Source organism: Salmo salar, chromosome 10, assembly GCF_965601325.2.
Source record: "Salmo salar chromosome 10, fSalSal1, whole genome shotgun sequence".
In the NCBI taxonomy this organism is placed as follows: domain Eukaryota; kingdom Metazoa; phylum Chordata; class Actinopteri; order Salmoniformes; family Salmonidae; genus Salmo; species Salmo salar.
Window position 1 is genome coordinate 69709254 of NC_138300.1, and position 27643 is coordinate 69736896.

The 27643-nt window shown below is 39.9% G+C and overlaps 1 protein-coding gene across 3 annotated transcripts in view; it reads left to right on the forward strand.

Annotated features, from left to right (window-relative positions):
• Positions 1 to 27643, forward strand: part of LOC106591140 (membrane-associated guanylate kinase, WW and PDZ domain-containing protein 2) — a 401362-nt gene that overhangs the window by 53658 nt on the left and 320061 nt on the right. For all 3 annotated transcript variants that reach the window (XM_082957127.1, XM_082957128.1, XM_082957129.1), the window contains exon 3: positions 22987 to 23106. In XM_082957127.1, the coding sequence (XP_082813253.1) occupies positions 22987 to 23106 (120 nt within the window). The remainder of the gene's footprint in view (positions 1 to 22986; positions 23107 to 27643) is intronic.

Consider the following 27643-nt stretch of genomic DNA (forward strand, 5'->3'; position numbering starts at 1 on the left):
ACATTACTGGCTATAGTTCAGCTCTGCAGGTCCTGTAGAGTGGAGAATCAGACAGAATGGGAATAGGGCATGATGAATAGAGATCACGTTCCTATTGGACTATTACATTATAGTCATAATCTTTATTTCAGTGACCTTGATTGTATTTCAGCTATCCCTGAACCTGATTTAGCTTTGAGTTTTTTTGCAGATGTCTTCAATACTATTGTGGATAATCATGCTCCCTTCAAAAATGTTAAAGGCCAGGAACACAGGCTTGGGCCTGGACTGGCAACTGAGGAAATGGTGTGAGACAATCAGAAAGGCTAAATTTGATTATTATGTAACCGCTCTTTTGGATTGTAATGGGAACCCGGTTACATTCTGGAAAACTGTCATTTCCCTGAAGGGTTCTTCCTCCTCTCTGCCACAACAAATGAATTCAGACTCTGGCCTCATTCTGGGGAAAAATGCCATCATTGATGCCATCACCATTTTATTTCAGCGTGTTATCTCTTTGAAAGAACTTATAAGCGTATTCACAATGATATTGAGTTGATAGGGGAAATGTGCTGAATGATCAGAGAAATGATAGTCAAAGCTTTTCTTTTAGGCTATTTACAGAAAAATAAGTCCTGGATGCTTTCTGGCAATAGACAACCCGAAATCTTGTTTGCTTAAGTGTGCATAACCCATCATTATGGCTTAATAACCAATTGTTTTTTATTTAACATTATCAGGAAATATTCCAAAAATATGGAAATCAGCTCTTGTGCTTCCACTCCATAAGGGTGGGGATAGTAGTTATCTTAATAAGTATCGCTCCATTTCAATACTTCCTTGTGTAGCTAAGATTCTTGAACCCTTGAATTATTATAACTTTGCTCTTTTTTATATGAGAAATGTATTTTGAATGTAAACGAATCAGGGTTTAGGCCTGGGGGGTGCAACTCAATATTAGGAAGGTGTTCCTAATTTTTTGTACATTATCAGTGCACATCATTAGGCTGGGAGTATTTTTTTTACATAGGCCGATTGTAAATTTTCTTTATTGCAAAGAGAAATACAAATACACACACAACTTTAAGCTATATATTGATTTCACAGAGGTAATGAATTGTGTCCATTGATCAGGACAGCAAATGATAAAACAGGACCATTTTTGCAAAACAAGTGTTTCTGACCATATGTCCATATTACACAGGTAAGCTAACAGTTAACATGTTAGGGCTAGGGGGCAGTATTGACACGGCTGGATAAAAAACGTACCCGATTTAATCTGGTAACTACTCCTGCCCAGTAACTAGAATATGCATATAAGTATTGGCTTTGAATAGAAAACACCCTAAAGTTTCTAAAACTGTTTGAATGGTGTCTGTGAGTATAACAGAACTCATATGGCAGGCAAAAACCTGAGAAGATTTCATGCAGGAAGTGGCCTGTCTGACAAGGTGTTGTTCTTCTTGCCTCTGTTTATTGAAGACTGAGGATCTCTGCTATAACGTGACACTTCCTACGGCTCCCATAGGCTCTCAGAAGGCGGCAAAAAGCTGAATCGTGGCTTTGCAGGCTCTGGTTGAAAAAAGTAGCGCGTTTGGGTAGTGGCTGGTTACAGTACTGTGAGACTCAGGCGCGTGCCCGCGTCGACCGAATGCTTTGTTTTCTTTCCTCTGTTTACCTAAACGCAGATTCCCAGTCGGAATATTATCGCTTTTTTACGAGAAAAATGGCATAAAAATTGATTTTAAACAGCGGTTGACATGCTTCGAAGTACGGTAGTGGAATATTTAGAATTTTTTTGTCACGAATTGCGCCATGCTCGTGACCCTTATTTACACTTCGGATAGTGTCTTGAACGCACAAACAAAACGCCGCTATTTGGATATAATGATGGATTATTTTGGACCAAACCAACATTTGTTATTGAAGTAGCAGTCCTGGGAGTGCATTCTGACGAAGAACATCAAAGGTAATCAAACTTTTGTAATAGTAAATCTGACTTTGGTCAGGGCTAAACTTGGTGGGTGTCTAAATAGCTAGCCGTGATGGCTGGGCTATCCACTGAGAATATTGTCCCACCTACGTAACAGCCAGTGGAATCCTGTGGCGCGTTATTCAAATACCTTAGAAATGCTATTACTTCAATTTCTCAAACATATGACTATTTTACACCATTTTAAAGACAAGACTCTCCTTTATCTAACCACACTGTCCGATTTCAAAAAGGCTTTACAACGAAAGCAAAACATTAGATTATGTCAGCAGAGTACCCAGCCAGAAATAATCAGACACCCATTTTTCAAGCTAGCATATAATGTCACATGAACCCAAACCACAGCTAAATGCAGCACTAACCTTTGATGATCTTCATCAGATGACAATCCTAGGACATTATGTTATACAATACATGCATGTTTTGTTCAATCAAGTTCATATTTATATCAAAAACCAGCTTTTTACATTAGCATGTGACGTTCAGAACTAGCATACCCCCCGCAAACTTCCGGTGAATTTACTAAATTGCTCACGATAAACGTTCACAAAAAACATAACAATTATTTTAAGAATTATAGATACAGAACTCCTCTATGCACCTGCTATGTCCGATTTTAAAATGGCTTTTCGGTGAAAGCACATTTTGCAATATTCTGAGTAGATAGCCCGGCATCACAGGGCTAGCTATTTAGACACCCACAAAGTTTAGCCCTCACCAAAGTCAGATTTACTATAAGAAAAATGTTATTACCTTTGCTGTTCTTCGTCAGAATGCACTCCCAGGACTTCTACTTCAATAACAAATGTTGGTTTGGTTCAAAATAATCCATAGTTATGTTCAAATATACTCTGTTTTGTTCATGCGTTCAAGACACTATCCGAAGTGTAAAGAAGGGTGACGCGCCCGACGCATTTCGTGACAAAAAAATTCTAAATATTCCATTACCGTACTTCGAAGCATGTCAACCGCTGTTTAAAATCAATTTTTATGCCATTTTTCTCGTAAAAAAGCGATAATATTCCGACCGGGAATCTGTGTTTTAGCTCAAAGAGAGAGAAAATAAAAACATGGGGTTGCCTCGTGCACGCGCCTCAGTCTCATTGTCCTCTGATAGACCACTTACCAAAGGCACTAATGTTTTTCAGCCAGGGGCTGCAAAGACGTCATTGAGCTTTTTCCCGGGTTCTGAGAGCCTATTGGAGCCGTAGGAAGTGTCATGTTACAGCAAAGATCCTAAGTTTTCAATAAAAAGAGTCAAGAAGCCCAAGGAATGGTCAGAGAGGGCACTTCCTGTACAGAATCTTCTCAGGTTTTTGCCTGCCATATGAGTTCTGTTATACTCACAGACACCATTCAAACAGTTTTAGAAACTTTAGGGTGTTTTCTATCCAAAGCCAATAATTATATGCATATTCTAGTTTCTGGGCAGTAGTAATAACCAGATTAAATCGGGTACGTTTTTTATCCGGCTGTGTAAATACTGCCCCCTAGCCCTAACAGGTTAACAAACTATAGTTTTGGCAAGTCAGTTAAGATATCTACTTTGTGCATGACACAAGTCATTTTTCCAACAATTGTTTACAGACAGATTTTTTCAGAAAGTTACACTAAGTTGACTGTGCCTTTTAACAGCTTGGAAAATTCCAGAAAATTATATCATGGCTTCAGAAACTTCTGATAGGCTAATTGACATCATTTGAGTCAATTGGAGGTGTACATTGTGATGTATTTCAAGGCCTTGGGAGCAATTTCCAAACACCTGAAGGTACCATGTTCATCTGTACAAACAATAGTAAGCACGTATAAGCACCATGGGACCACGCAGCCGGCATACCGCTCAAGAAAGAGACGTGTTTTGTCTCCTTGAGATGAACGTACTGTGGGGCGAAAAGTGCAAATCAATCCCAGACGAACAGCAAAGGACCTTGTGAAGATGATGGAGGAACAGGTACCAAAGCATCTATATCCACAGTAAAACCAGTCCTATATCAATATAACCTGAATGGCTGCTCAGCAAGGAAGAAGCCCCTGCTCCAAAACCGCCATAAAAAAGCCAGCCAGACTACGGTTTGCAACTGCACATGGGGACAAAGATCGTACTTTTTGGAGAAATGTCCTTTGGTCTGATGAAACAAAAATAGAACTGTTTGGTCATAATGACCATTGTTATGTTTGGAGGAAAAAGGGGGAGGCTTGCAAGCCGAAGAACACCATCCCGACCGTGAAGCATGGGGTGGCAGCATCATGTTGTGGGGGTGTTTTGCTGCAGGAGGGACTGGTGCACTTCACAAAATAGATGGCGTCATGAGGAAGGAAAATTATGTGGATATATTGAAGCAACATCTCAAGACATCAGTATGGAAGTTAAAGCTTGGTCGCAAATGGGTCTTCCAAATGGACAATGACCCCAAGCATACTTCCAAAGTTATGGCAAAATGGTTTAAAAGGACAACAACGTCAAGGTATTGGAGTGGCAAAGCCCTGATCTCAATCCTATGGAACATTTGTGTGCAGAACTGAAAAAGTGTGTGCGAGCAAGGAGGCCTACAAACCTGATTCAGTTACTCCAGCTCTGTCAGGAGGAATGGGCCAAATTCTCCCAACTTATTGTGGGAAGCTTGTGGAAGACAACCTGAAATGTTTAACCAAAGTTAAACAATTTAAAGGCAACGCTACCAAAGACGAATTGAGTGAATGTAAACTTCTGACCCACTGGGAATGTGATGAAAGAAATAAAAGCTTAAATAAATCACTTTACTATTATTGTGACATTTCACATTCTTAAAATAAAGTGGTGATCCTAACTGATCTAAGACAGGGAATTTTTACTAGGATTAAATGTCAGGAATTGTGAAAAACTGAGTTTAAATGTATTTGGCTAAGCTGTATGTAAACTTCCGACTTCAACTGTATATATCTATATATTATGGTAAAACAATGAATCTACTATATATTATTATTCTGTAAGCCACAACAATGCGGCGGAAACTACAAATATGTTCATTTTAGGCTCAAAAGAAGCGCATAGTCTGGGGACATGTTACTGGCCACTTTATATTCTGCTGTATTTTGTTTATTTTCTTAGTTTTTGTGTTTTGCTAACACGTTTGAAGGTAAGACCCAGGTGCAGACAAGGTCAAAGTAACAAAAGTTTATTAAATCGAACACGGGCAGTCAAAGGTACAGGACGGCAGGCAGGCTCAGAGTAAGGTCAGGCAGAGGTCGGTAATCCAGAATAGCGAGGGCAAAGGTACAAGATGGCAGACAGGCTCACAGTCAGGGCAGGCAGAGGTCGGTAATCCAGAGTAGTGGGGCAAAGGTACGGGATGGTAGGCAGGCTCAGGGCAGGCAGAAAGGTCAATACCGGGAAAACTAGAAAACAGGCACTATAGACAGGACAGGATAAAACGCTGGTATATATGACTGAACAAAACGAATTGGCAACAGACAAACGGAGAACACATGTATAAATACAAAGGGGATAATTGGGCAGATGGGCGACACTTGGAGGGGGGTGGAGACTATCACAAAGACAGGTGAAACAGATCAGGGTGTGACATTTGCAGTGTACGGTATCCCTGGAATACAGTGCTGTCACAATTCATATGATGTACAGTATGTGTAGGCCAATTTGGAAACTGTACAGTGACTACATAATTAATCCTTATCTCTGGAAATTGCATGTGGATATGACAAATACAGTACACTTTACAGGTTCTTATATCATAGGGATGGTACTCAATACTGTATGGCCTGGGCCTATGTCAACAAGCTCACACAGTCTCACGTCAGAATTAGACGTTCATTATGTTTCTCAAACGTCATATTTAGAAGTGTTCGGTTACTTCTTTGTATCGTTTAGGCATTAACTCTGAATTCTTAAGTTTGGCATTAACCTCAATGGGCTAGGCGGGACGTAATCGTCCCACCTACGTAACAGCCAGTGTAATCCAGTGGCGCGATTTTCAAATACCTTAAAAATCCTATTACTTCAATTTCTCAAACATATGACTATTTTACAGCTATTTAAAGACAAGACTCTCGTTAATCTAACCACACTGTCCGATTTCAAAAAGGCTTTACAACGAAAGCAAAACATTAGATTATGTCAGCAGAGTACCCAGCCAGAAATAATCAGACACCCATTTTTCAAGCTAGCATATAATGTCACAAAAACCCAGAAAACAGCTAAATGCAGCACTAACCTTTGATGATCTTCATCAGATGACAACCCTAGGACATTATGTTATACAATACATGCATGTTTTGTTCAATCAAGTTCATATTTATATCAAAAACCAGCTTTTTACATTAGCATGTGACGTTCAGAACTAGCATACCCCCCGCAAACTTCCGGGGAATTTACTAACAATTTACTAAATTACTCACGATAAACGTTCACAAAAAGCATAACAATTATTTTAAGAATTATAGATACAGAACTCCTCTATGCACTCGATATGTCCGATTTTAAAATAGCTTTTTGGTGAAAGCACATTTTGCAATATTCTAAGTACATAGCCCAGCCATCACGGGCTAGCTATTTAGACACCCGGCAAGTTTAGCCTTCACCAAAATCAGATTTACTATTATAAAAGTTTGATTACCTTTTGTTGTCTTCCTCAGAATGCACTCCCAGGACTGCTACTTCAATAACAAATGTTGGTTTGGTCCAAAATAATCCATCGTTATATCCGAATAGCGGCGTTTTGTTCGTGCGTCCCAGACACTATCCGAAATGGTAAATCAGGGTCGCGCGCATGGCGCAATTCGTGACAAAAAAATTCTAAATATTCCAATACCGTACCTCGAAGCATGTCAACCGCTGTTTAAAATCAATTTTTATGCAATTTATCTCGTAAAAAAGCGATAATATTCCGACCGGGAATCTCCTTTTCTGCAAACAGAGGAAAAAACACAAAGACGGGGGCGGCCAGTGCACGCGCCTAAGCCCACAGTCCCTTGATCGGCCACTTGAGAAAGGCGATAATGTGTTTCAGCCTGGGGCTGGAATGACGACATTCAGGTTTTTCCCGGGCTCTGAGAGCCTATTGGAGCCGTGGGAAGTGTTACGTTACCGCAGAGATCCTTTGTAATTGAATGAGATGTCAAAGAAAGACAATAAATGGTCAGACAGGCCACTTCCTGTAAAGGAATCTCTCAGGTTTTGACCTGCCATTTGAGTTCTGTTATACTCACAGACACCATTCAAACAGTTTTAGAAACTTTGGAGTGTTTTCTATCCAAAGCCAATAATTATATGCATATTCTAGTTACTGGGCAGGAGTAGTAACCAGATTAAATCGGGTACGTTTTTTATCCAGCCGTGTCAATACTGCCCCCTAGCCCTAACAGGTTAACGCTGAATGGTTAATGTAAGGGTTAATATTTGGGATAGGTTTAAAACAAAAATATAAAAACTAACCTTCTATTGCTGGATTTGAAAATGCAACCTTTGGAATCAGAGGCAGATGCTTACCTTTGGAACCAGAGGCAGATGATTAGGGCCATCCACATCAGCTCAGCAAAACCAAAGCCTACTTGAAGGTAACAGCGTTCACTGGTGCCTCTAGTGCTCGGTTTTTACTGCATCTCCTGACGTCCTCAGACATGGATGGAATGCAGAATACCAACTTGTATCATGGGTGACCTGCCTGTTCTATGTGAGTCTGAAACAAAGCATTGACTCAGTATTTTCCCTGTGTCTATACTGCAGTGCTCTTCACAGCCCCAGCCTGTCACTCTGTGTCTATCAGCCTGACCAATACACGCCACTCTGCATCAAGACCCGATGCCAGCCTGAAGGACAGAGGAGTGTGTGTGGGGGTGTGTGTGTGGGTTAGTGTGTGTGTGTGGATATGTATTTTGTGTGTGTCCGTGTGCGTATGCTTGTGCCTGTATGTGTGTGCCTGTGTGTGCGTGCGTGTACAGTACACATCACTATGTTCAACAGCCCAAGGACATGACTTTGCTGGTTTTGCTATGCAACTAGTGTTGATGAGATATATATATATATATATATATATATATATATATATATATATATATATATATACCCATATACTTTTAATTGCTGCATATAATGTGTGTGTGTGTGTGTGTGTGTGTGTGTGTGTGTGTGTGTGTGTGTGTGTGTGTGTGTGCGACTCACCTATCAACCATTACGGTGGGTTAGTTCAGGTGAACACACACACACACACACACACACACACACACACACACCAAAAGCCAAGAGACACTCATCACAGTCTGACTCAGAGACAGAAAGAGAATGAGAGAGAGCATAGAATGAGTCAATCAATACATGCCGACCAGAATGAGAGGATGATTGGTAGAAAAAAAATAAGAAGAGAGAACGAGACAGCATGCGAGAGAGTGACTGAGTGAAGCCTGAACAGAGAAGTGATGGAGCTGGAAAGAGCCTTTCTAGTTCGTAAAGGCTTTGATATTCTGATACGTATGATGGCCTAACATAGTCTCTGCTGGCAAGCTGGCGTTTGGCCGTTCGACTGACCATGGCTATGTCCCCAATGGCACTCTATTCTCTACGTAGTGCACTACTTTTGGACCTGGTCAAAAGTACTGTACCATATAGGGAATAGGGTACCATTTGGGACAGGACCCGTGTGCGCTGGGCAGTAGGCTGACTACTTTAAGGAGAGAGGAGAGTTATCTGCTTGGCTCAGCAGTAGAGAATGCCTAAGCCTTGAGGGATTTTCTAGAGGAGCTCTGTACAGTTTCACTATGGATGTGTGCGTTCCAAATGGTGCCCTATTCCCTATACAGTGCACTACTGTTGACCAGGTCCCATAGTTGTAGAAAAAGGGTGCCATTTATTTGAATGTGTATTTATTAGGGATCCCCATTCTCTCCCTGGGGTCCAAACACATTAAGGCACTTACATTACACATAAACAACATTTAAAACCGTACATCATAACATTATTACACCACTACAGATCTACAATGCAAAATGTATAATACCACCATACAACGTTATTTCAATGAACGTGTGTGTAGAATGCTATCGTTTGTGTGAGTGTATCTCTTCACAGTCCACGCTGTTCCATAAGGTCTATTTTGTATTTTTATGTTTTTTTAAATCTGATTATACTGCTTGCATCAGTTACCTGATGTGGAATAGAGTTCCATGTAGTCATGGCTCTATGCAGTACTGTGGACCTCCAATAGTCTATTCTGGACTTGGGGTTTGTGAAGAGACCTCTGGTGGCATGTATTAAAGAACACCCTCTGGGTTCTGTTAGACAGGAAACTCTTTATCCATAATATAGCAGGGGGTGTAAAGCCATAACACATTCGGTCTTCCAGCAGCAGACATTGAATCGATAATTTCAAAAGCCGCAAGTCTAACAAAACATCCCCCATAATCTTTTTATCATCAATTTCTCTCAGCCAATCATCAGTAATTTGTGTAAGTGCTGTGCTTGTTGAATGTCTTTCCCTTTAAGAGTGCTGAAAGTCTGCTGTCAATTTGTTTACTGTAAAATAGCAATGTATCTGGACAAACACAGTTTTTTTCAGAAGTTGACTAAGGGTTGGTAAGAGGCTGATTTGGTCGGAAATTTGAGCCAATAAAGGGGGCTTTACTATTCTTAGGTAGCGGAATGACTTTTGCGTCCTTCCAGGCCTGAGGGCACACACTTTCTAGTAGGCTTAAATAGAAGATATGGCACATAGGAGTGTCAGTATTGTCTGCTATTATCCTCATAAATTTTCCGTCCAAGTTGTCAGACCCCGGTGGCTTGTGTCACGTCCTGACCAGCAGAGGGAGTGTTGTTTAGTATTGGTCAGGACGTGGCAGAGGTTGTATGTAGTTTCAAGTTGTTCTGTTTCTGTGTTAGTCTGTGTGACTCCCGATCAGGAACAGCTGGATATCGTTGTTCCTGATTGGGAGTCATATATTAGGTGTGTGTTTTTCTCTTGGGGTTGTGGGTTGTTTTCGTTAGCACTGCTATTATTGTAAGTATAGCCTGTTAACATGTCTTTAGTCATTCTTGTTTATTGTTTTCTGTGTTCAGTCTTTATTTAAAATAAATATAATGATGAGCACGCAACCCGCTGTGTATTGGTCCACTTTCTCAGACGATGATTTCTCTGTTTCGTCTGACGATGAAGAACGTTACAGCTTGTCATTGTTGATAGACAACATGAATTTGTTAACCTCTTCCACTCTCACTTTAAGGAATTCAAAATTACAAATGCATGTCTTTCATAATTTAGTCAGATATACTTGGATGTGTAGTGTCTGTGTTTGTTGTTGGCATGCCTACATTTTCTAATCTTGCCAATGAAAGAATCATTCAAGTAGTTGGCTATGTCAATGGGTTTTGTGATGAATGAGCCATCTGATTCAATGAATGTGTCACGGATCCCTCCGGAACTTTCATTACACATTACCTGTCCCCTATTGCCACTGATTAGTACTTGTATAAGTGTGCCCTTTGGTTTCCATTGGGCTGTCGATTATTGTTACTATGTCTGTAGGTGCGTGTGAGTACCTGTGCTGTGTGTTTTGGCTTTTGTGCCATTGTGGATTGCGCAAGTGATTACGGGTCTCGTCCCGTGTGTTAATCATTGTGCGTGTGTGTTATTTATTCGAGGTATTCCTCGCCCTTTTGTTTGGGTTTCAACTCTGTGTTTTGTTACGTGTTTGTCCCCGTGTCTTTACACGGCACGCCGTAATTTGGGCTTAATAAAATAAACTATTAAACATTCCTGTGCCTGTCTCCCGAATCATTTATGCCAAAGTGACAGAATGATGGAGCTGAGTTTTCCTTTTTGATGTGCTCCAAAGATTTTTTACTATCATTCTTTATATAATGTATTTGTTTCTTAGTGAACTTTCTTATTCTTTTTGTTCAGTTTAGACACATGATTTCCCAATTGGCAGTACCTTTGCCAGTTGGTTGTGCTGCAATACTTATTTGCCATACCATTTGCCTCATCCCTTTCAACCATACAATTTTTCAATTCCTCATCCATCCAAGGGGATTTAGAAGATTTTACAGTCAATTTCTTAATGAGTGAATGCTTGTTAGTATTGGAATAAGCAATTTCATAAAAGTACCAAGTTCAGTGTCTGGTTGCGCCTCATAACATACCACAGACCAGCAAATATTCTTTACATCATCAACATAAGAATCACTACAAAACTTCTTGTATGACCTCTTATACACTATATTTGGCCCAGCCTTTGGAACTTTGGTTTTCCTAGATGTGGCTACTATATTGTGATCACTACATCCGATGGATTTGGATACTACTTTAAAGTATTTAACATGAGATCCTCTCTAAGCTTTACAGGAATGTGGTTCTGAATACTGACTGCAACACTGCCCCATTGGCATTTCTGTCTTTTCTGTAGATGTTATAATCATGTATAGCTACCACTGTATCATCAAATGTATTATCTAGGTGAGTTTTAGAGATCGTCAGAATATGAATGTTATCGGTTACTAGCAAGATATTGACTTCATGAACCTTGTTTCTTAGGCTACATATGTTAATGTGGGCTATTTTTAAGCACTTTTCTGGGATGCTAGATTGTTTTCATTGCTTTACTGGGAAACTTAACGGAAGTAGACATGCTCATGTTATTTATGTTAGTGCGGGGTGAACTGCACACATTGGACTTCCTACTAGGGCACATGCCTCAGTGCTAACTGCATAACTCTGGTTCATAGGCACATGATTACTGCATATAATAGCTGTAGAATCAGCAGAGGCATTCAGGGCAGTTAGAGGGACATAAATTAGGTTACTTACATTGTGTCTACCAACACCCTTCGTATAATATACCTTTGCCGAAGCATTATGACAACTCAGCGACATAATGGTAGGGATTATTTGAGCTGGGCTTGGGTCATTGATAAGTAATTGTCTCAATTCAGCCTTATAATGCTGTGAAAGGATCCAGGCTCTGGCATTGGTGCTCCCTCCCTGCCTTTGGATGAGGATGTGAGGGGGAATAGGAGCCTCTGAAGTGTGGAAGACAGGGGAATGGGCAATTGGAGGAATGGAAGGAAGGGGAATATGGTGGGAGCACGAAATAAGAGAAAAGGGGGATGAAGATGGGATGAGGTATATGATAGGAAGAGGAATGGGGATAGGAAGGGAGTAGGTGTGGGTAGAAGAGGGGGATAAGGAGAGGAGATGAGGGGATGGATGGATTGAAGTAGTGAGGAGAGGGAGAGATGAGGGGATGGAGAGTATTAAGATAAAGGAGTGGGGAAAGTACAAGATGAAGGGATTAAGAAATTAGGGGAGTGAGGAGATTGAGAGATGAAATGGGGATGTCATCCTACCCCCTTCACTCCTCTCCCCCACTCTGAACAGTAACACTAGTCTATTTATAGCCTCAGCAGTGAGCACATGTTTCTCTTGCCTGATATAAATACATGCAGCTTCTGTCCCTTCCTGGAGGCCAACAGCCTCAGAGAGAGAGAGAGTGAATTCTCATAGCTACAACACTGTACACAGAGCCGTATAAATATACTGTAATTACTAGAAAATATATCCCCATACAACACTGCAGAACAGATATTCCCATACAACACTGTGCATACAGCTATAGAAAAACAATTACTAGAGCTAATATTCCCATACAACAATGTAGACAGATATTCCCATACAACGCTGTGCATTTCCAGCCATATACATATTAATAGAATGACTAGAACAAGTCACTGTTCTGTGATGGGTGGACGGGAAGCCACAGTGAGTGTAGGATGATCCTATTTCTATGCATACAGTATGGCGGCGGTGGTGATGATGGTGTTGATCGTGGTAATGATGATGGTGGTGATGGTCATGATGAAGGAAAAAGGAAACCGCACAATGCTCTTGATAGTATCACTGATCTTTAACCTCTTATGGCTAGGGGGCAGTATTTTCACGGCTGGATAAAAAACGTACCCGATTTAATCTGGTTACTAATCCTACCCAGTAACTAGAATATGCATATACTTATTATATATGGATAGAAAACACCCTAAAGTTTCTAAAACTGTTTGAATGGTGTCTGTGAGTATAACAGAACTCAAATGGCAGGTCAAAACATGAGAGATTCCTTTACAGGAAGTGGCCTGTCTGACCATTTCTGGAACTTCTTTGCCATCTCTATCTTTTACAAAGGATCTCTGCTCTAACGTGACACTTCCTACGTCGTCCATAGGCGCTCAGAGCCTGGGAAAAAACAGAATGTCGTCATCCCAGCCCCAGGCTGAAACACATTATCGCCTTTCTCAAGTGGCCGATCAAGGGACTGTGGGCTTAGGCGCGTGACCTGGCTGCCCCCGTCTTTGTGATTTTTTTCCTCTGTTTGCCGAAAAGGAGATTCCCGGTCGGAATATTATCGCTTTTCTACGAGAAGAATGGCATAAAAATTGATTTTAAACAGCGGTTGACATGCTTCGAAGTACGGTAATGGAATATTTAGAATTTTTTGTCACGAATTGCGCCATGCGCACGACCCTGATTTACCATTCGGATAGTGTCTGGGACGCACGAACAAAACGTCGCTATTCGGATATAACGATGGATTATTTTGGACCAACCCAACATTTGTTATTGAAGTGGCAGTCCTGGGAGTGCATTCTGACGAAGACAACAAAAGGTAATCAAACTTTTATAATAGTAAATGTGATATTGGTGAGTGCTAAACTTGCCGGGTGTCTAAATAGCTAGCCCGTGATGGCTGGGCTATGTACTTAGAATATTGCAAAATGTGCTGTCACCAAAAAGCTATTTTAAAATCGGACATATCGAGTGCATAGAGGAGTTCTGTATCTATAATTCTTAAAATAATTGTTATGCTTTTTGTGAACGTTTATCGTGAGTAATTTAGTAAATTGTTAGCAAATTCCTCCGGAAGTTTGCGGGGGGTATGCTAGTTCAGTTGTCTTAGGATGAAGCGGACCAAAGTGCAGCGTGATTATCGTTACACATTTTTATTTAACTGTGAAACTATGCAGTACATACAAATAAACTGAATAACAAAACAACAAACCGTGATGCAGAGGTGAAACATTCACTAACTCAAAGACAAGCTCCCACAAACCCAGGTGGGAAAAACACCTACTTAAGTAAGATCTCCAATTAGAGACAACGAAGACCAGCTGCCTCTAATTGGAGATCATCCCAAACAAAACCCAACATAGAAATAAAAAACTAGAATATAACATAGAAAACTAAACTAGAAAACCCCCGTCACGCCCTGACCTACAAATTGAAATGCATTCCTGGTGACTAACTCATGAAGCTGGTTGAGGGAATGCCAAGAGTGTGCAAAGCTGTCATCAAGGCAAGTGGTTGGCTACTTAGAAGAATCTCAAATATACAATATATTTTGATTTATTTAACACTTTTTTGTTTACTACATAATTCCATATGTGTTATTTCATAGTGTTGATGTCTTCACTATTATTCTACAATGTAGTAAATAGTAAAAATCCTGGAATGAGTAGGTGTGTTCAAATGTTTGACTGGTACTGTATATACCATCCGTTTTTATTAAAGCAGTAACATATAGTACAGCAGTAACATTTAGTACAGCAGTACTTGGGAAACGCCCCTTTTCTAAAAATATTTAATTAAATAACTAGTGTAAACTGTAGCCATTTTTTCCCTTCATAGTTTGTTTGCCTAAGCATGACCTTCATCCACATAACTTCTTTTTACCAAACTTTGCCTTTTGTCTCAGAAATTGGACATTGTTCTTAGGGGTGGCTAGTTTCCCCATGTTACACTATCCTAAAATTATTTTATACTAGGTTACATGTCGGTGCCAACTTTCATTCAGAAATGATGACTTAATAATAATAAAAAATTGTGCTCTGGTAGGCTAGATAAAATAATAGTAGTACACCGCTGGTTATAATAAATGTAAAGCAATTGCCATGTGTGGTCAACTGATAGGCCTAATTCCAGCATCATTTTAATTGGGACAGCGTCATTGCGCTGATTTGAGACAAGCATGGGAACTCATCTTGATAAATCAATCAATGTCAGATTTTTGGTTACAATAAGGCTGGGAAATAATAGCTAAGTTAAGGTGAGTGCTCATAATTATTAGTATAGCAATTGAAAGCAATGCAGGTCTTCTCTACACACACACACACACACACACACACACACACACACACACACACACACACATTAGACCTATAGCCTGTCTGATGACCTTCCCTGATGTTTTCCTCAATTTTCTGATGCATTTCAGTTACTTAGTTTGCTGATGTGAAAACATATTTTTACACTTTTCCCTTAGGCTATTCAAGTAATGTGACATATGTTCTTATTGGTAAAAAAGGTCATAAGCCCGACATAGTTTCAATAACAATATAGCTGGAAACACTAGCCTATTGACTTCATTGACTTACTGAATGTATTATCTTGTAATTGTATGCTAGCCTACTTGCTGACAGATTATTACAATATTATTGTAACAGTATGCCTACCTACACAATAATAACCTCATATGGGGTTACTGACCACAAAGTGTTGATTATTTGGCCTTTGGGAGAGCACAGCCTATGGATGAAAACATAGCACCACAGGAAGGAGTGTTGAAAGTGCTGCAGATGAATTGAAATAAATTTGCCACTTTTTATAATTACTCCTGTCTCTACAGAAATGAATGAAATCATTGAAAATACTACACCAGAGAGTGTAGAATTACTTCCTTAAAAAATGGCTGTAGATTGGCGTTTTGTCACATTACAGTTGCATAGACCTAGTCGGGAATCACGTAATTGGGCAACCCACGCTGCAAATATCAAACAGCTGATTGTTAAGTTGTGGCTGTCAATGTGGCTGTCAATGAACAGCAGCCAGCAGCTAAAACATCTTTTGCAATATTTCAAAATACAATTGTGGTAAAAAACTGTTTGAATAAGTGAGTGCCACTGGAAAGTTGGTGACGATAATTTCCTCCTCATTTTGTAGGCCTAAGATCTATGTATCCACTCTTTTCATTGGCCTATGCTATTGGTTGGATTTAACAACACGGATCATTCTTTTTATTGAACTCAGTATGTCAATGTCAGAGTAGCTTGTCATTTTGTGTGGTATAAAACATATTATTGTAATGTCTCCAGTGAGAGAAGGTAGAATTTCAGGAAATGATTTTAGAAAAGGCATTTTTTTCTCTGACAGCAAACCCCCAGACCCTGGTCTTCAGGACTAAGTCCTGAATGGAATGAAACTCTGGTGATGGCCCTGTTGAACACTAATAAGCAATTAGATCAATTGGATAGGAAAAGACAGCATAGACAACCCACAGTGGAATCAATCTTGGTTGTTTTCACAGGGTCGGCTTTGGTTCTGCGAAAACACTGTGAGTGGACTCTCCCTCCCTCTCTTGTAAGCCAATCAGTTGTCTTAGCTGAATGGAGTAGAAAAAACAACAACACCAGTCTTGAGTCTACAGTGTGCTTGAGTAGAGTAGAGATTCCACTCATTAACAACACTGCCTCTCATTAGCACAAATAATCTCGCTCTCTACGGTAGCACCATCTGAACACACACACACACACTGCGTTACACAAAATGTTCTGTATATTGTTTGGAACATTTCTGTGGAAGCTGAAAAAATGAAACCTATCTTATCTTACCTTATCAACACACACCCAAGCCTAGTGTTTTGAAGGGCTCACAGATTTTGGCTCACCACAACACATCTTTGTACATATCCATTCAAACCTTCTGCTTGGGTGGGGCCATAATGCTCTCGTATGGCTTTCCAATCCGTCCGACAACAGCATACATTTATGAAATGGGTTTGGATCATTATAAGAAGCGATGATTCTTTTCTTTCTCTCTCTTTTACTCTTCTTGTCTGCACTCTCCCTTATGGTCCCTCAATAGTCACTCATCCTCTCTCTTCTCTTTACCTTCTGTGCCTCTACCTAACCTTCCCATTTCTGGGGTTTATTCAGATCCCCATTAGCTTTTGCCAAAGCAGCAGCTATTCTTCCTGGGGACCACAAAAAACACATGACAAGTAAAAAAAAACACTGATAAACTGATATACAAGGACAGTCAACACAAATCTAAAAAGACAATGATATATAAACAATACAACAATTTGTTTTAGAATAATTGTACAAACACAACAACAAATAGCATGTGTTTGTGTGCGTCCCCTCACAGTCCCTGCTGTACCATAAAATGTTGTTGAATCTTTTTTTAACCTCTCTAGGGTAGGTGGCACCAAATCGTCCCACCTACGTAACAGCCAGTGTAATCCCGTGGCGTGATTTTCAAAAACCTAAAAAATGCAAAAACTTCAATTTTTCAAACATATGACTATTTTACACCATTTTAAAGACAAGACTCTCGTTAATCTAACCACACTGTCCGATTTCAAAAAGGCTTTACAACGAAAGCAAAACATTAGATTATGTCAGCAGAGTACCCAGCCAGAAATAATCAGACACCCATTTTTCAAGCTAGCATATAATGTCACATAAACCCAAACCACAGCTAAATGCAGCACTAACCTTTGATGATCTTCATCAGATGACAACCCTAGGACATTATGTTATACAATACATGCATGTTTTGTTCAATCAAGTTCATATTTATATCAAAAACCAGCTTTTTACATTAGCATGTGACTAGCATGTGACTAGCATTCCCACCGAACACTGCCGGTGAATTTACTAAATTACTCACGATAAACGTTCACAAAAAGCAGAACAATTATTTTAAGAATTATAGATACAGAACTCCTCTATGCACTCGATATGTCCGATTTTAAAATAGCTTTTCGGTGAAAGCACATTTTGCAATATTCTCAGTAGATAGCCCGGCATCACAGGGCTAGCTATTTAGACACCCAGCAAGTTTAGCACTCACCAAAGTCAGATTTACTATAAGAAAAATGATATTACCTTTGCTGTCTTCGTCAGAATGCACTCCCAGGACTTTTACTTCAATAACAAATGTTGGTTTGGTTCAAAATAATCAATAGTTATATCCAAATAGCGGCGTTTTGTTCGTGCGTTCAAGACACTATCCGAAATGGTAAATAAGGGTGACGAGCATGGCGCAATTCGTGACAAAAAAATTCTAAATATTCCATTACCGTACTTCGAAGCATGTCAACCGCTGTTTAAAATCAATTTTTATGCCATTTTCTCATAAAAAAGCGATAATATTCCGACCGGGAATCTGTGTTTAGGTAAACAGACTAAAGAAAATAAAGCATTCGGTCGACTCGGGCACGCGCCTAAGCCCATAGTACTCTGATCGGCCACTTGCCAAAAGCGATAATGTGTTTCAGCCAGAGGCTGCCTCGATATCGTTCAGCTTTTTCCCGGGCTCTGAGAGTCTATGGGAGCCGTAGGAAGTGTCACGTTAGAGCAAAGATCCTCAGTCTTCAGTAAAAAGAGCCAAGATGAAACACAACTTGTCAGACAGGCCACTTCCTGCATGGAATCTTCTCAAATTTTGGCCTGCCATTTGAGTTCTGTTATACTCACAGACACCATTCAAACAGTTTTAGAAACTTTAGGGTGTTTTCTATCCAAAGCTAATAATTATATGCATATTCTAGTTACTGGGCAGGAGTAGTAACCAGATTAAATCGGGTACGTTTTTTATCCGGCCGTGTCAATACTGCCCCCTAGCCCTAACAGGTTAACGTAATTTTGCTGTTTGCTTGATTAATTGGAGATGGAAGGGAGTTCTATTCGATCATGGCTCTGTATAATACTGTCCGTTGCCGTGAATTAGTTTTGGACTTGGGGACTGTGAAGAGACCCGTGGTGGCATGTCTTGTGGGGTACTATATGTATGGGTGTCTGAGCTGAATGTTATTTGATTATGCAGACAATCGGAAATTCTATTACAGTAATACTTATCATCAAAACTAGAAGAGAAGCAGTTAATCTCTGGAAAAGCAAGGTTGGAAAGCAAATGGATCCTGCTGAAAAGAGAAGACTAATCTGTCTGTCTGACTAATATATCAACTTCCAAATTGGCCTATGTGCGAACACCATTGTTTTACGAAGAAAGAGAGAGATAAGCTTTTGGCATAAGCACATCATTGGGTGAATCAGTAAGACTGGAAATCTATTTTAGGACCATCATTTCCTCCTCATATTGTACAATATGTTTCTCCACACACCTAGGCCTAGGCTATTGGTGAATTCAAGGTAGTTTTTATTGATTTATTCTCAGTTTGTCAGTGTCAAAGTAGACTGTCAGTAAGGCTTGGGCGTTGTAGGAGAGGAGTCAGACGCAGGATGCAGCGATATATGGTAATGGCTTTTAATGAGCCCAATGGCGAAAACACAAGCCACCCCAAACAGCAATCTGAGCGCACACAAAACAAAGTGCCCCAAACACAGGGGACAAACACTGTCGGTGCAAAAACATGCACTAGCGCAAAACACCATCAGCGTATACAAAAGCAATACAATCAGAGAGACAATCCCGCACAAAGAGCAGGCAGGCCTACTGGCTAATATAGCCCCGCTAATATAACCCAACACAGCACAGGTGTAAACAATAACGGAAAGGGGGAAAAACAAAAGGGAATCAGTGGCAGCTAGTAGGCCGGTGACAACGACCGCCGAGCGCCACCCGAGCAGGAGGGGGAGCCACCTTCGGTGGGAGTCGTGAGACTGTCATAGACTGTCATACCTTTGTGGGGTATTATGCATGCATATTCTGCTGATGTATCCAGTCATCTAAAACAGGGGTTCTTAAACTTTTTCAGCCTAGGACCCAAATGAGAAATTCTGTGTTTTCCTGGGACCCAAGCTTAGGAAAATATGCAACTTTACATAAATATCAGTACATTTCATTGCCCTTGTGCCTAAAACAAATGCAATATAGATAAAAACAAATAACAATGAAATGTAATATCCATATAAATATCTATTCATGTTTATTTTCCCCCATTAAAAACATTCTTACATATCTGTCTAGGTTGGAACTGGTGCTGTTAAAATACAATAAATCATTTTTATTCTGAACTGGAATAAACTGATTGATCACACAGATGTTGACCAAAAAACACACACACAGTCCTAATGAGAGGTGTGTGGCTGGTTGAAGTTTTTCTATTTGGGCTCTGTTTTTGACAGTGCATCACTGAAGTCATGCTCAGTCTTGAAACTGTTCTCTACTTGTTTTTTTAAGTATTTCAGAGTCGAGAACCCTGACTCACATAGGTATGTGGTGCCAAGCTGGATCAGAACATCTACTGCTTTCTCAGTCAGGCAGGAGACCACTTCCTGCTGTAGATGAGCAACCCAGAACTGTGTGAGTGTGTTTGCCTCAAACAGCATCTTGCTTCAATCAGTTAATTCCAGTTAAGAATAAAAATGATTACATGTATTTTAACAGCAACAGTTCCAACCTAGACTAGCTTGCTTTGGTGAATGTTAGCTATTAGCTGTGTACAAGGCCAAGGGATTGTTTGAAAGAGAAACTCACATCTACTACTATGATAGTTAGTACTCCCTTATTCCTGTTATAAAATGACAACAATGCATTGCTAGCTGACTTACTTTTCCACTGTCGAAGCACTGTTTCCTGAAGCATTCTGCCTTGTTCTGAAAGAACTCCCTGGGTTTACCACCATGCTGTGGAAGTTTGGTCAGGACGTGTGGTTTTATTAATTTGTTCATTTTGAGAGACTCATTACTAAGCACTTCCCGCACAAAACACTTTGTGGGCGCTCCTCGTTATAAGTTTGTATGAAAGAGGGAGAAACTCATCGCTGTTTATGCGTTTCATGACAATTGAACTGGGTAAGAACTTGCAGCTAGCATGAGTCCATTTGATGATAGTGGTGAGTGATGGCAAGTGGGAATGACAAATCAGTGGCAGACAGCACATTATCTGCTGCTGAACGACAGCGCTGCATTGTGTGTGTTGCTGAGTGATCTTCAAGAAAACTGCAGAAAAAAAGATCCGGTAATCCGTGAAGCACACAGGCATCTATCTCCCTCTCCCACTCGCGCAGCTGCCAAACTAGAGACTGCTGCTAAGCAGAGAGCGCACTGAACAGAGAGCGCAGATGCACTTGGCCAAATCAATTCCAGTAATTAATGAAATAATTATACATTTACTCTGACACGTCGCAACCCACCATTAACAGGTCCGTGACCCACTTTGGGTCGCGACCCATACTTTAAGAAAGGCTGATCTAAAATGATGTGGAATTGCATTTAATGTGTTTATAAAATGCCACATTTTTCTCAGACCCTAGGCTACAATTTTTTTCTCCCCATGTGTACAATTTCTGCAAGCGCCTCTACTCTACTGCTCTATGCCAGGACGCAAAAGCGATGATAATGCATGCAATGCTTTATAATAAAGGTTACTTGTTTTTTCATGCATTCCGGTACCTAAGAGCCCCCCAGGTCACCCTTCTCTCGGGCTCACTTTTTGTTCAGGCACCTCCCAATTTACAAATTAAGCACTGCCCTTTCCTATATGACAGTCAATAGTTGTTCTCTGAAAAATAGTATTGTATTTGTCACGTCCTGACCAGCAGAGGGAGTAGTTGTGTAGTATTTTGGTCAGGAAGTGGCAGAAGAAGTCTGTGTATGTGTTTTCTAGTATGTCTGTTTCTTTGTTGGTCTGTGTGGCTCCCTATCAGGAACAGCTGGTTATCGTTGTTCCTGATTGGGAGTCATATATTAGGAGTGTGTTTGTGGGTTGTTTCGTTAGCACTGCTATTATTTGTAAGTATAGCCTGTCTCGAGTCTTTATTGTTTTTCCGTGTTTGCTTTATTCATTATCATTAAAAGATGAGTATTCACATCCCGCCTGCGATTTGGTCACTTCAACACGGCTACACCTGTGACAGTATTTGGTAAAACACAATTCTCTCCGTCAGTTTACTAAGAAAGGGCAGCAAACTGATTGGGTGGCTTTTAAAGCCAGCAAAGGGTGCATTACTATCTTTAGGCAGTGGAATTACTTTAGCTTCCTTCCACGCCTGTGGACTTCTTTAGGCTTTGGTTAAATATATAGCAAATAGGGGTAGCAATACAGTTTGCTACCATTCTCAATAGTTTCCCATCAAGGTGGTATAGTTTTTTCACCTGTCCCACGCAAACAAAGACAACACTCAAAACAGGAGTCCTTCACTTTGATTATTAAATATTTTATACAAAAATATCATGCTTCACTGTTTAATGATGTCATTTTTCCACTTTACTAGTGAAATAGTCATTGAAATGATTGGCAATATCAAAAGGTTTTGTTATAAATGTCTCATGAACTTCAATGAACTATGGAGATTAACTGCCAATGATATCATTTAAGTATTTTTCCATTGTGTTCTATGTCATTTATCTTAGTTTCATATCATTTCTTCTTTTTGTTAAATTTAGTCACAACATTTCTCAATTTACAGTATGTGAACCAATCAACTAAGCACCCTGACTTGTTTGCCACTTATTTAGCATAATATATTTTAAACAAATAATTTTTCAATTATTCTTCAAACCAGAGGGATCTGGTTCTCACTGTTAATTTCCAAACAGGTGCATGCTTGTCAACAATTGGCATGAATCATTTTACAAATACTTCCAGTGCTGCATCTGGATTCACTTCCTCATGCAACAAAAGAGTCCTGAAAAAACATTTTGTATGATCATTTAGAAATTACTTTAGACCCAACTCTTTTCCTCTCCTTTTCCCTCTTCTCAATGTTCACTGTCTCCCCTCCTCCCGTCTTCCTCTTCTCTTTGCCCTGCTCAACCGGAGGGCTCATAGTTCAAATCCCGAGTCTGGTAGGAAAAATCTGTTGGGCTGTGAGCCGGCAACCGGAGGGTTGTTGGTATCAAATCCTATATGCCATCTCCTGCTGTTGTGCCCTTAACCCCCTAAAACTGTTCCAGGGGCCATGTCTTCAACCTCTCTGTGTGTGTATTTGTGTGGTTGGTTTGGATAAAGGAAAATATTTAGACAAATCTCAGTGTCTGTACCAATTTACAATAAAGTAATCTTCTTCTCCCTCTGTAGGTACCACCCGGCAGCCAAAGGAGGGAGAGGTGCCGGGGGTGGACTATAACTTTGTGAGCACAGAGCGCTTTATGGAACTGGAGCAAAGTGGAGCCCTGCTAGAGAGTGGAACCTATGAAGGTGAGTTCACTGACCATAACACAACAGTGATCAAGACACTGACCACAATCCACTAGCATTGCTACATGCTCCATAAATGCCATCCTGAAAATTACACATTTTGTCTTCACACAAATATCAACACACACCACCACATTGGACCTCCTTTCTTCTTTCTATTTATTAAGGATCCCCATTAGCTGCTGCCAAGGCAGGAGCTATTCTTCCTGGGATCCAGCAACATCAAGGCAGTTATATACAATCTAAAATATTGCATGACATTTCATAACAGTTTTCACAACACATTGTGTTCCCTCAGGCCACTACTCTGCTGTCACATATCTACAATCCAAAATCCATGTGTACGTGTATGTAAAGTGTGTGTCTTATCATGTGTGTCTGTGCCTGCCTGTGTGTGTGTGTGTGTGTGTGTGTGTGTGTGTGTGTGTGTGTGTGTGTGTGTGTGTGTGTGTGTGTGTGTGTGTGTGTGTGTGTGTCTCTCTTCTCATTGTGGTGCTGGAATTGCATTTGAACTTAAGTAATTTCACTGACTGTGTGTGAGCTATATGTTGGGTTTGATGCTACTCAAACACTTGCCACTTATACGCATTTGTATTTGTATTTATTAGGGATCCCCATTAGCTCCTGTCAAGGCAGCAACTACTCTTTTTGGAGTCCAGCAACATTAAGGCAGCTATATACAATTTAAAATATTACATGACATTTCATAACTCTTTTCACAACACATTTAGTGTGTTCCCTCAGGCCACTACTCTACTATCACATATCTACAATACAAAATCTATTTTTGCCTATGTGTAGAGTACGTGTCTTATCATTTGTATGCATGTCTGTGCCTGTGTGTGTCTCTTCACAGTCCCTGCTGTTCCATAGGCGTATTTTTTTTATTTTTAAAAATCTGATTCTACTGCTTGCATAAGTTACCTGATGTGGAATAGACTTCCATGTAGCCATGGCTCTATGTAGTAATGTGTACTTCCCATAGTCTGTTCATGACTTTGGGATTGTGAAGAGACCTTTGATGGCATGTCTTGTAGGGTATGCATGGGTGTACAAGCTGTGTCCTAGTAGTTTAAAAAACTGGTTGTTTCGCAAATGTTGAAATTGTAATATGGCTACTAATACTGGAAAAGCTGAATCAAAGTCCAAGTATACAGATTTGACGATATTCTTGCAGAAAAATGTAATGTGAATGTTAATGTCTCCTTCACGATTTGCCCAAATGTACCTGGGTGACTTTACACTAAATGTCATGCAGTTTGCTCATACTTCAAGTTATCCCTCTGAAACTTTGCACATACACTGCTGACATCTTGTGGACACCATCATGATGGCTAGATGTGGGACCTTTCTCTTGCATTTCAAAGAAGGTGGTAGAGAAGAAAATAAATGGTTGTTTTTTTCTTTGTATTTTCTTCTACCAGATCTATTGTGTTATATTCTCCTACATTGAATTCACATTCCCACAAACTTCAAAGTGTTTCCTTTCAAATGGTACCAAGAATGTGCATATCCTTGCTTCAGGGCCTGAGTTACAGGCAGTTAGATTTGGGTTTAACCTGTTAGGGCTAGGGGCAGTATTGACACGGCTGGATAAAAAACATACCTGATTTAATCTGGTTACTACTCCTGCCCAGTAACTAGAATATGCATATAATTATTTGCTTTGGATAGAAAACACTCCAAAGTTTCTAAAACTTTTTGAATGGTGTCTGTGAGTATAACAGAACTCAAATGGCAGGTCAAAACCTGAGAGATTCCTTTACAGGAAGTGGCCTGTCTGACCATTTATTGTCTTTCTTTGACATCTCATTCCATTACAAAGGATCTCTGCGGTAACGTGACACTTCCCACGGCTCCAATAGGCTCTCAGAGCCCGGGAAAAACATGAATGTCGTCATTCCAGCCCCAGGCTGAAACACATTATCGCCTTTCTCAAGTGGCCGATCAAGGGACTGTGGGCTTAGGCGCGTGCACTGGCCGCCCCCGTCTTTGTGTTTTTTCCTCTGTTTACCGAAAAGGAGATTCCCGGTCGGAATATTATCGCTTTTTTACGAGATAAATTGCATAAAAATTGATTTTAAACAGCGGTTGACATGCTTCGAAGTACGGTAATGGAATATTTAGAATTTTTTTTGTCACTAATTGCGCCATGCGCACGACCCTGATTTACCATTTCGGATAGTTTCTGGAACGCACGAACAAAACGCCGCTATTTGGATATAACGATGGATTATTTGGGACCAAACCAACATTTGTTATTGAAGTAGAAGTCCTGGGAGTGCATTCTGACGAAGACAACAAAGGTAATAACATTTTTGTTACAGTAAATCTGATTTTGGTGAAGGCTAAACTTGCCGGGTGTCTATATAGCTAGCCCGTGATGGCTGGGCTATGTACTTAGAATATTTCAAAATGTGCTTTCACCAAAAAGCTATTTTAAAATCGGACATATAGTGCATAGAGGAGTTCTGTATCTATAATTCTTAAAATAATTGTTATGCTTTTTGTGAACGTTTATCGTGAGTAATTTAGTCAATTGTTAGTAAATTCCCCGGAAGTTTGCGGGGGGTATGCTAGTTCTGAACGTCACATGCTAATGTAAAAAGCTGTTTTTTGATATAAATATGAACTTGATTGAACAAAACATGCATGTATTGTATAACATAATGTCCTAGGTTTGTCATCTGATGAAGATCATCAAAGGTTAGTGCTGCATTTAGCTGTCTTCTGGGTTTTTGTGACATTATATGCTAGCTTGAAAAATGGGTGTCTGATTATTTCTGGCTTGGTACTCTGCTGACATAATCTAATGTTTTAATTTCGTTGTAAAGCCTTTTTGAAATCGGACAGTGTGGTTAGATTAACCTCTTGGGGCTAGGTGGGACGCTAGCGTGCCACCCGTGGTGCACTCCATCAACAGCAGGTGCATTTCAAGAGCGGCAAATTTGAATCCAAATAAATGTCAAAATTCAAATTTTTCAAAAATACAACTATGTTACACCATTTGAAAGATAAACATCTCCTTAATCTAACCACGTTTTACGATTTCAAAAAGGTTTTACGGCGAAAGCATAAATTTAGAGTATGTTAGGACAGTACATTTACAAGAGTTGTGTGTAATGTTTTGTCAAGTCAAAGACAGGGTCACCAAAACCATAAAACCAGCTAAAATGATACACTAACCTTTTACAATCTCCATCAGATGACACTCCTAGGACATTATGTTAGACAATGCATGCATTTTTAGTTCTATCAAGTTGATATTTATATCCAAAAACAGCGTTTTACTATGGCATTGATGTTGAGGAAATCGTTTCCCTCCAATAACCGGCAGTCAAGTCAGCGTCACAAATTAAATAATTAAAATTAGAAAACATTGGTAAAATATTATATTGTCATTTAAAGAATTATAGATTTACATCTTTTGAACGCAATCAACTTGCCAGATTTAAAAATAACCTTACTGGGAAATCACACTTTGCAATAATCTGAGCACTGTGCCCAGAAAAATACGCGTTGCGATACAGACTAGACGTCATGTTGGGGAGATCTAAAATCGAAAATACTATGTAAATAATCCATTACCTTTGATTCTCTTCATCAGATGTCACTTCCAGGTATCACAGGTCCATAACGAATGTAGTTTTGTTCAAAAAAGCTCATCATTTATGTCCAAAAATCTCCGTCTCGTTAGCACATGATGTAAGCCAGCCGGACTTCTCGTCATGAACGAGGGGAAAAAATATATTTCCGTTCGTTCAAACATGTCAAACGTTGTATAGCATAAATCATTAGGGCCTTTTTTAACCAGAACATGAATAATATTCAAGGTGGACGAATGCATAGTCTTTTATAACGTATTGGAACGAGGGTACCCAACATGAAGTAGCGCGCCAGGTGTCTAATGGGACATCACCGTTCCATGGCTCTTGTTCGGTCAGATCTCCCTCCAGAAGACTCAAAACACTTTGTAAAGGCTGGTGACATCTAGTGGAAGCAATAGGAAGTGCCAAAATATTCCTAAACCCCTGTGTTTTTCAATGGGATAGGTTTAAAGTCAATACAACACATCAGGTATCCACTTCCTGTCAGAAAATGTCTCAGGGTTTTGCCTGCCAAATGAGTTCTGTTATACTCACAGACACCATTCAAACAGTTTTGGAAACTTTAGAGTGTTTTCTATCCATATATAATAAGTATATGCATATTCTAGTTACTGGGTAGGATTAGTAACCAGATTAAATCGGGTACATTTTTTTTATCCAGACGTGCAAATGCTGCCCCCTAGACCCAACAGTTTAACGAGACTCTTGTCTTTAAATAGCTGTAAAATAGTCATATGTTTGAGAAATTGAAGTAATAGGATTTTTAAGGTATTTGAAAATCGCGCCACTGGATTACACTGGCTGTTACGTAGGTGGGACGATTACGTCCCGCCTAGCCCATAGAGGTTAACATTTTAGGCGAAAAAAAAAAAAAAAGGGGTCTCTCTCTAAGAAGTTAAATCAATCTCTCCTCCACTTTGAGCCATGAG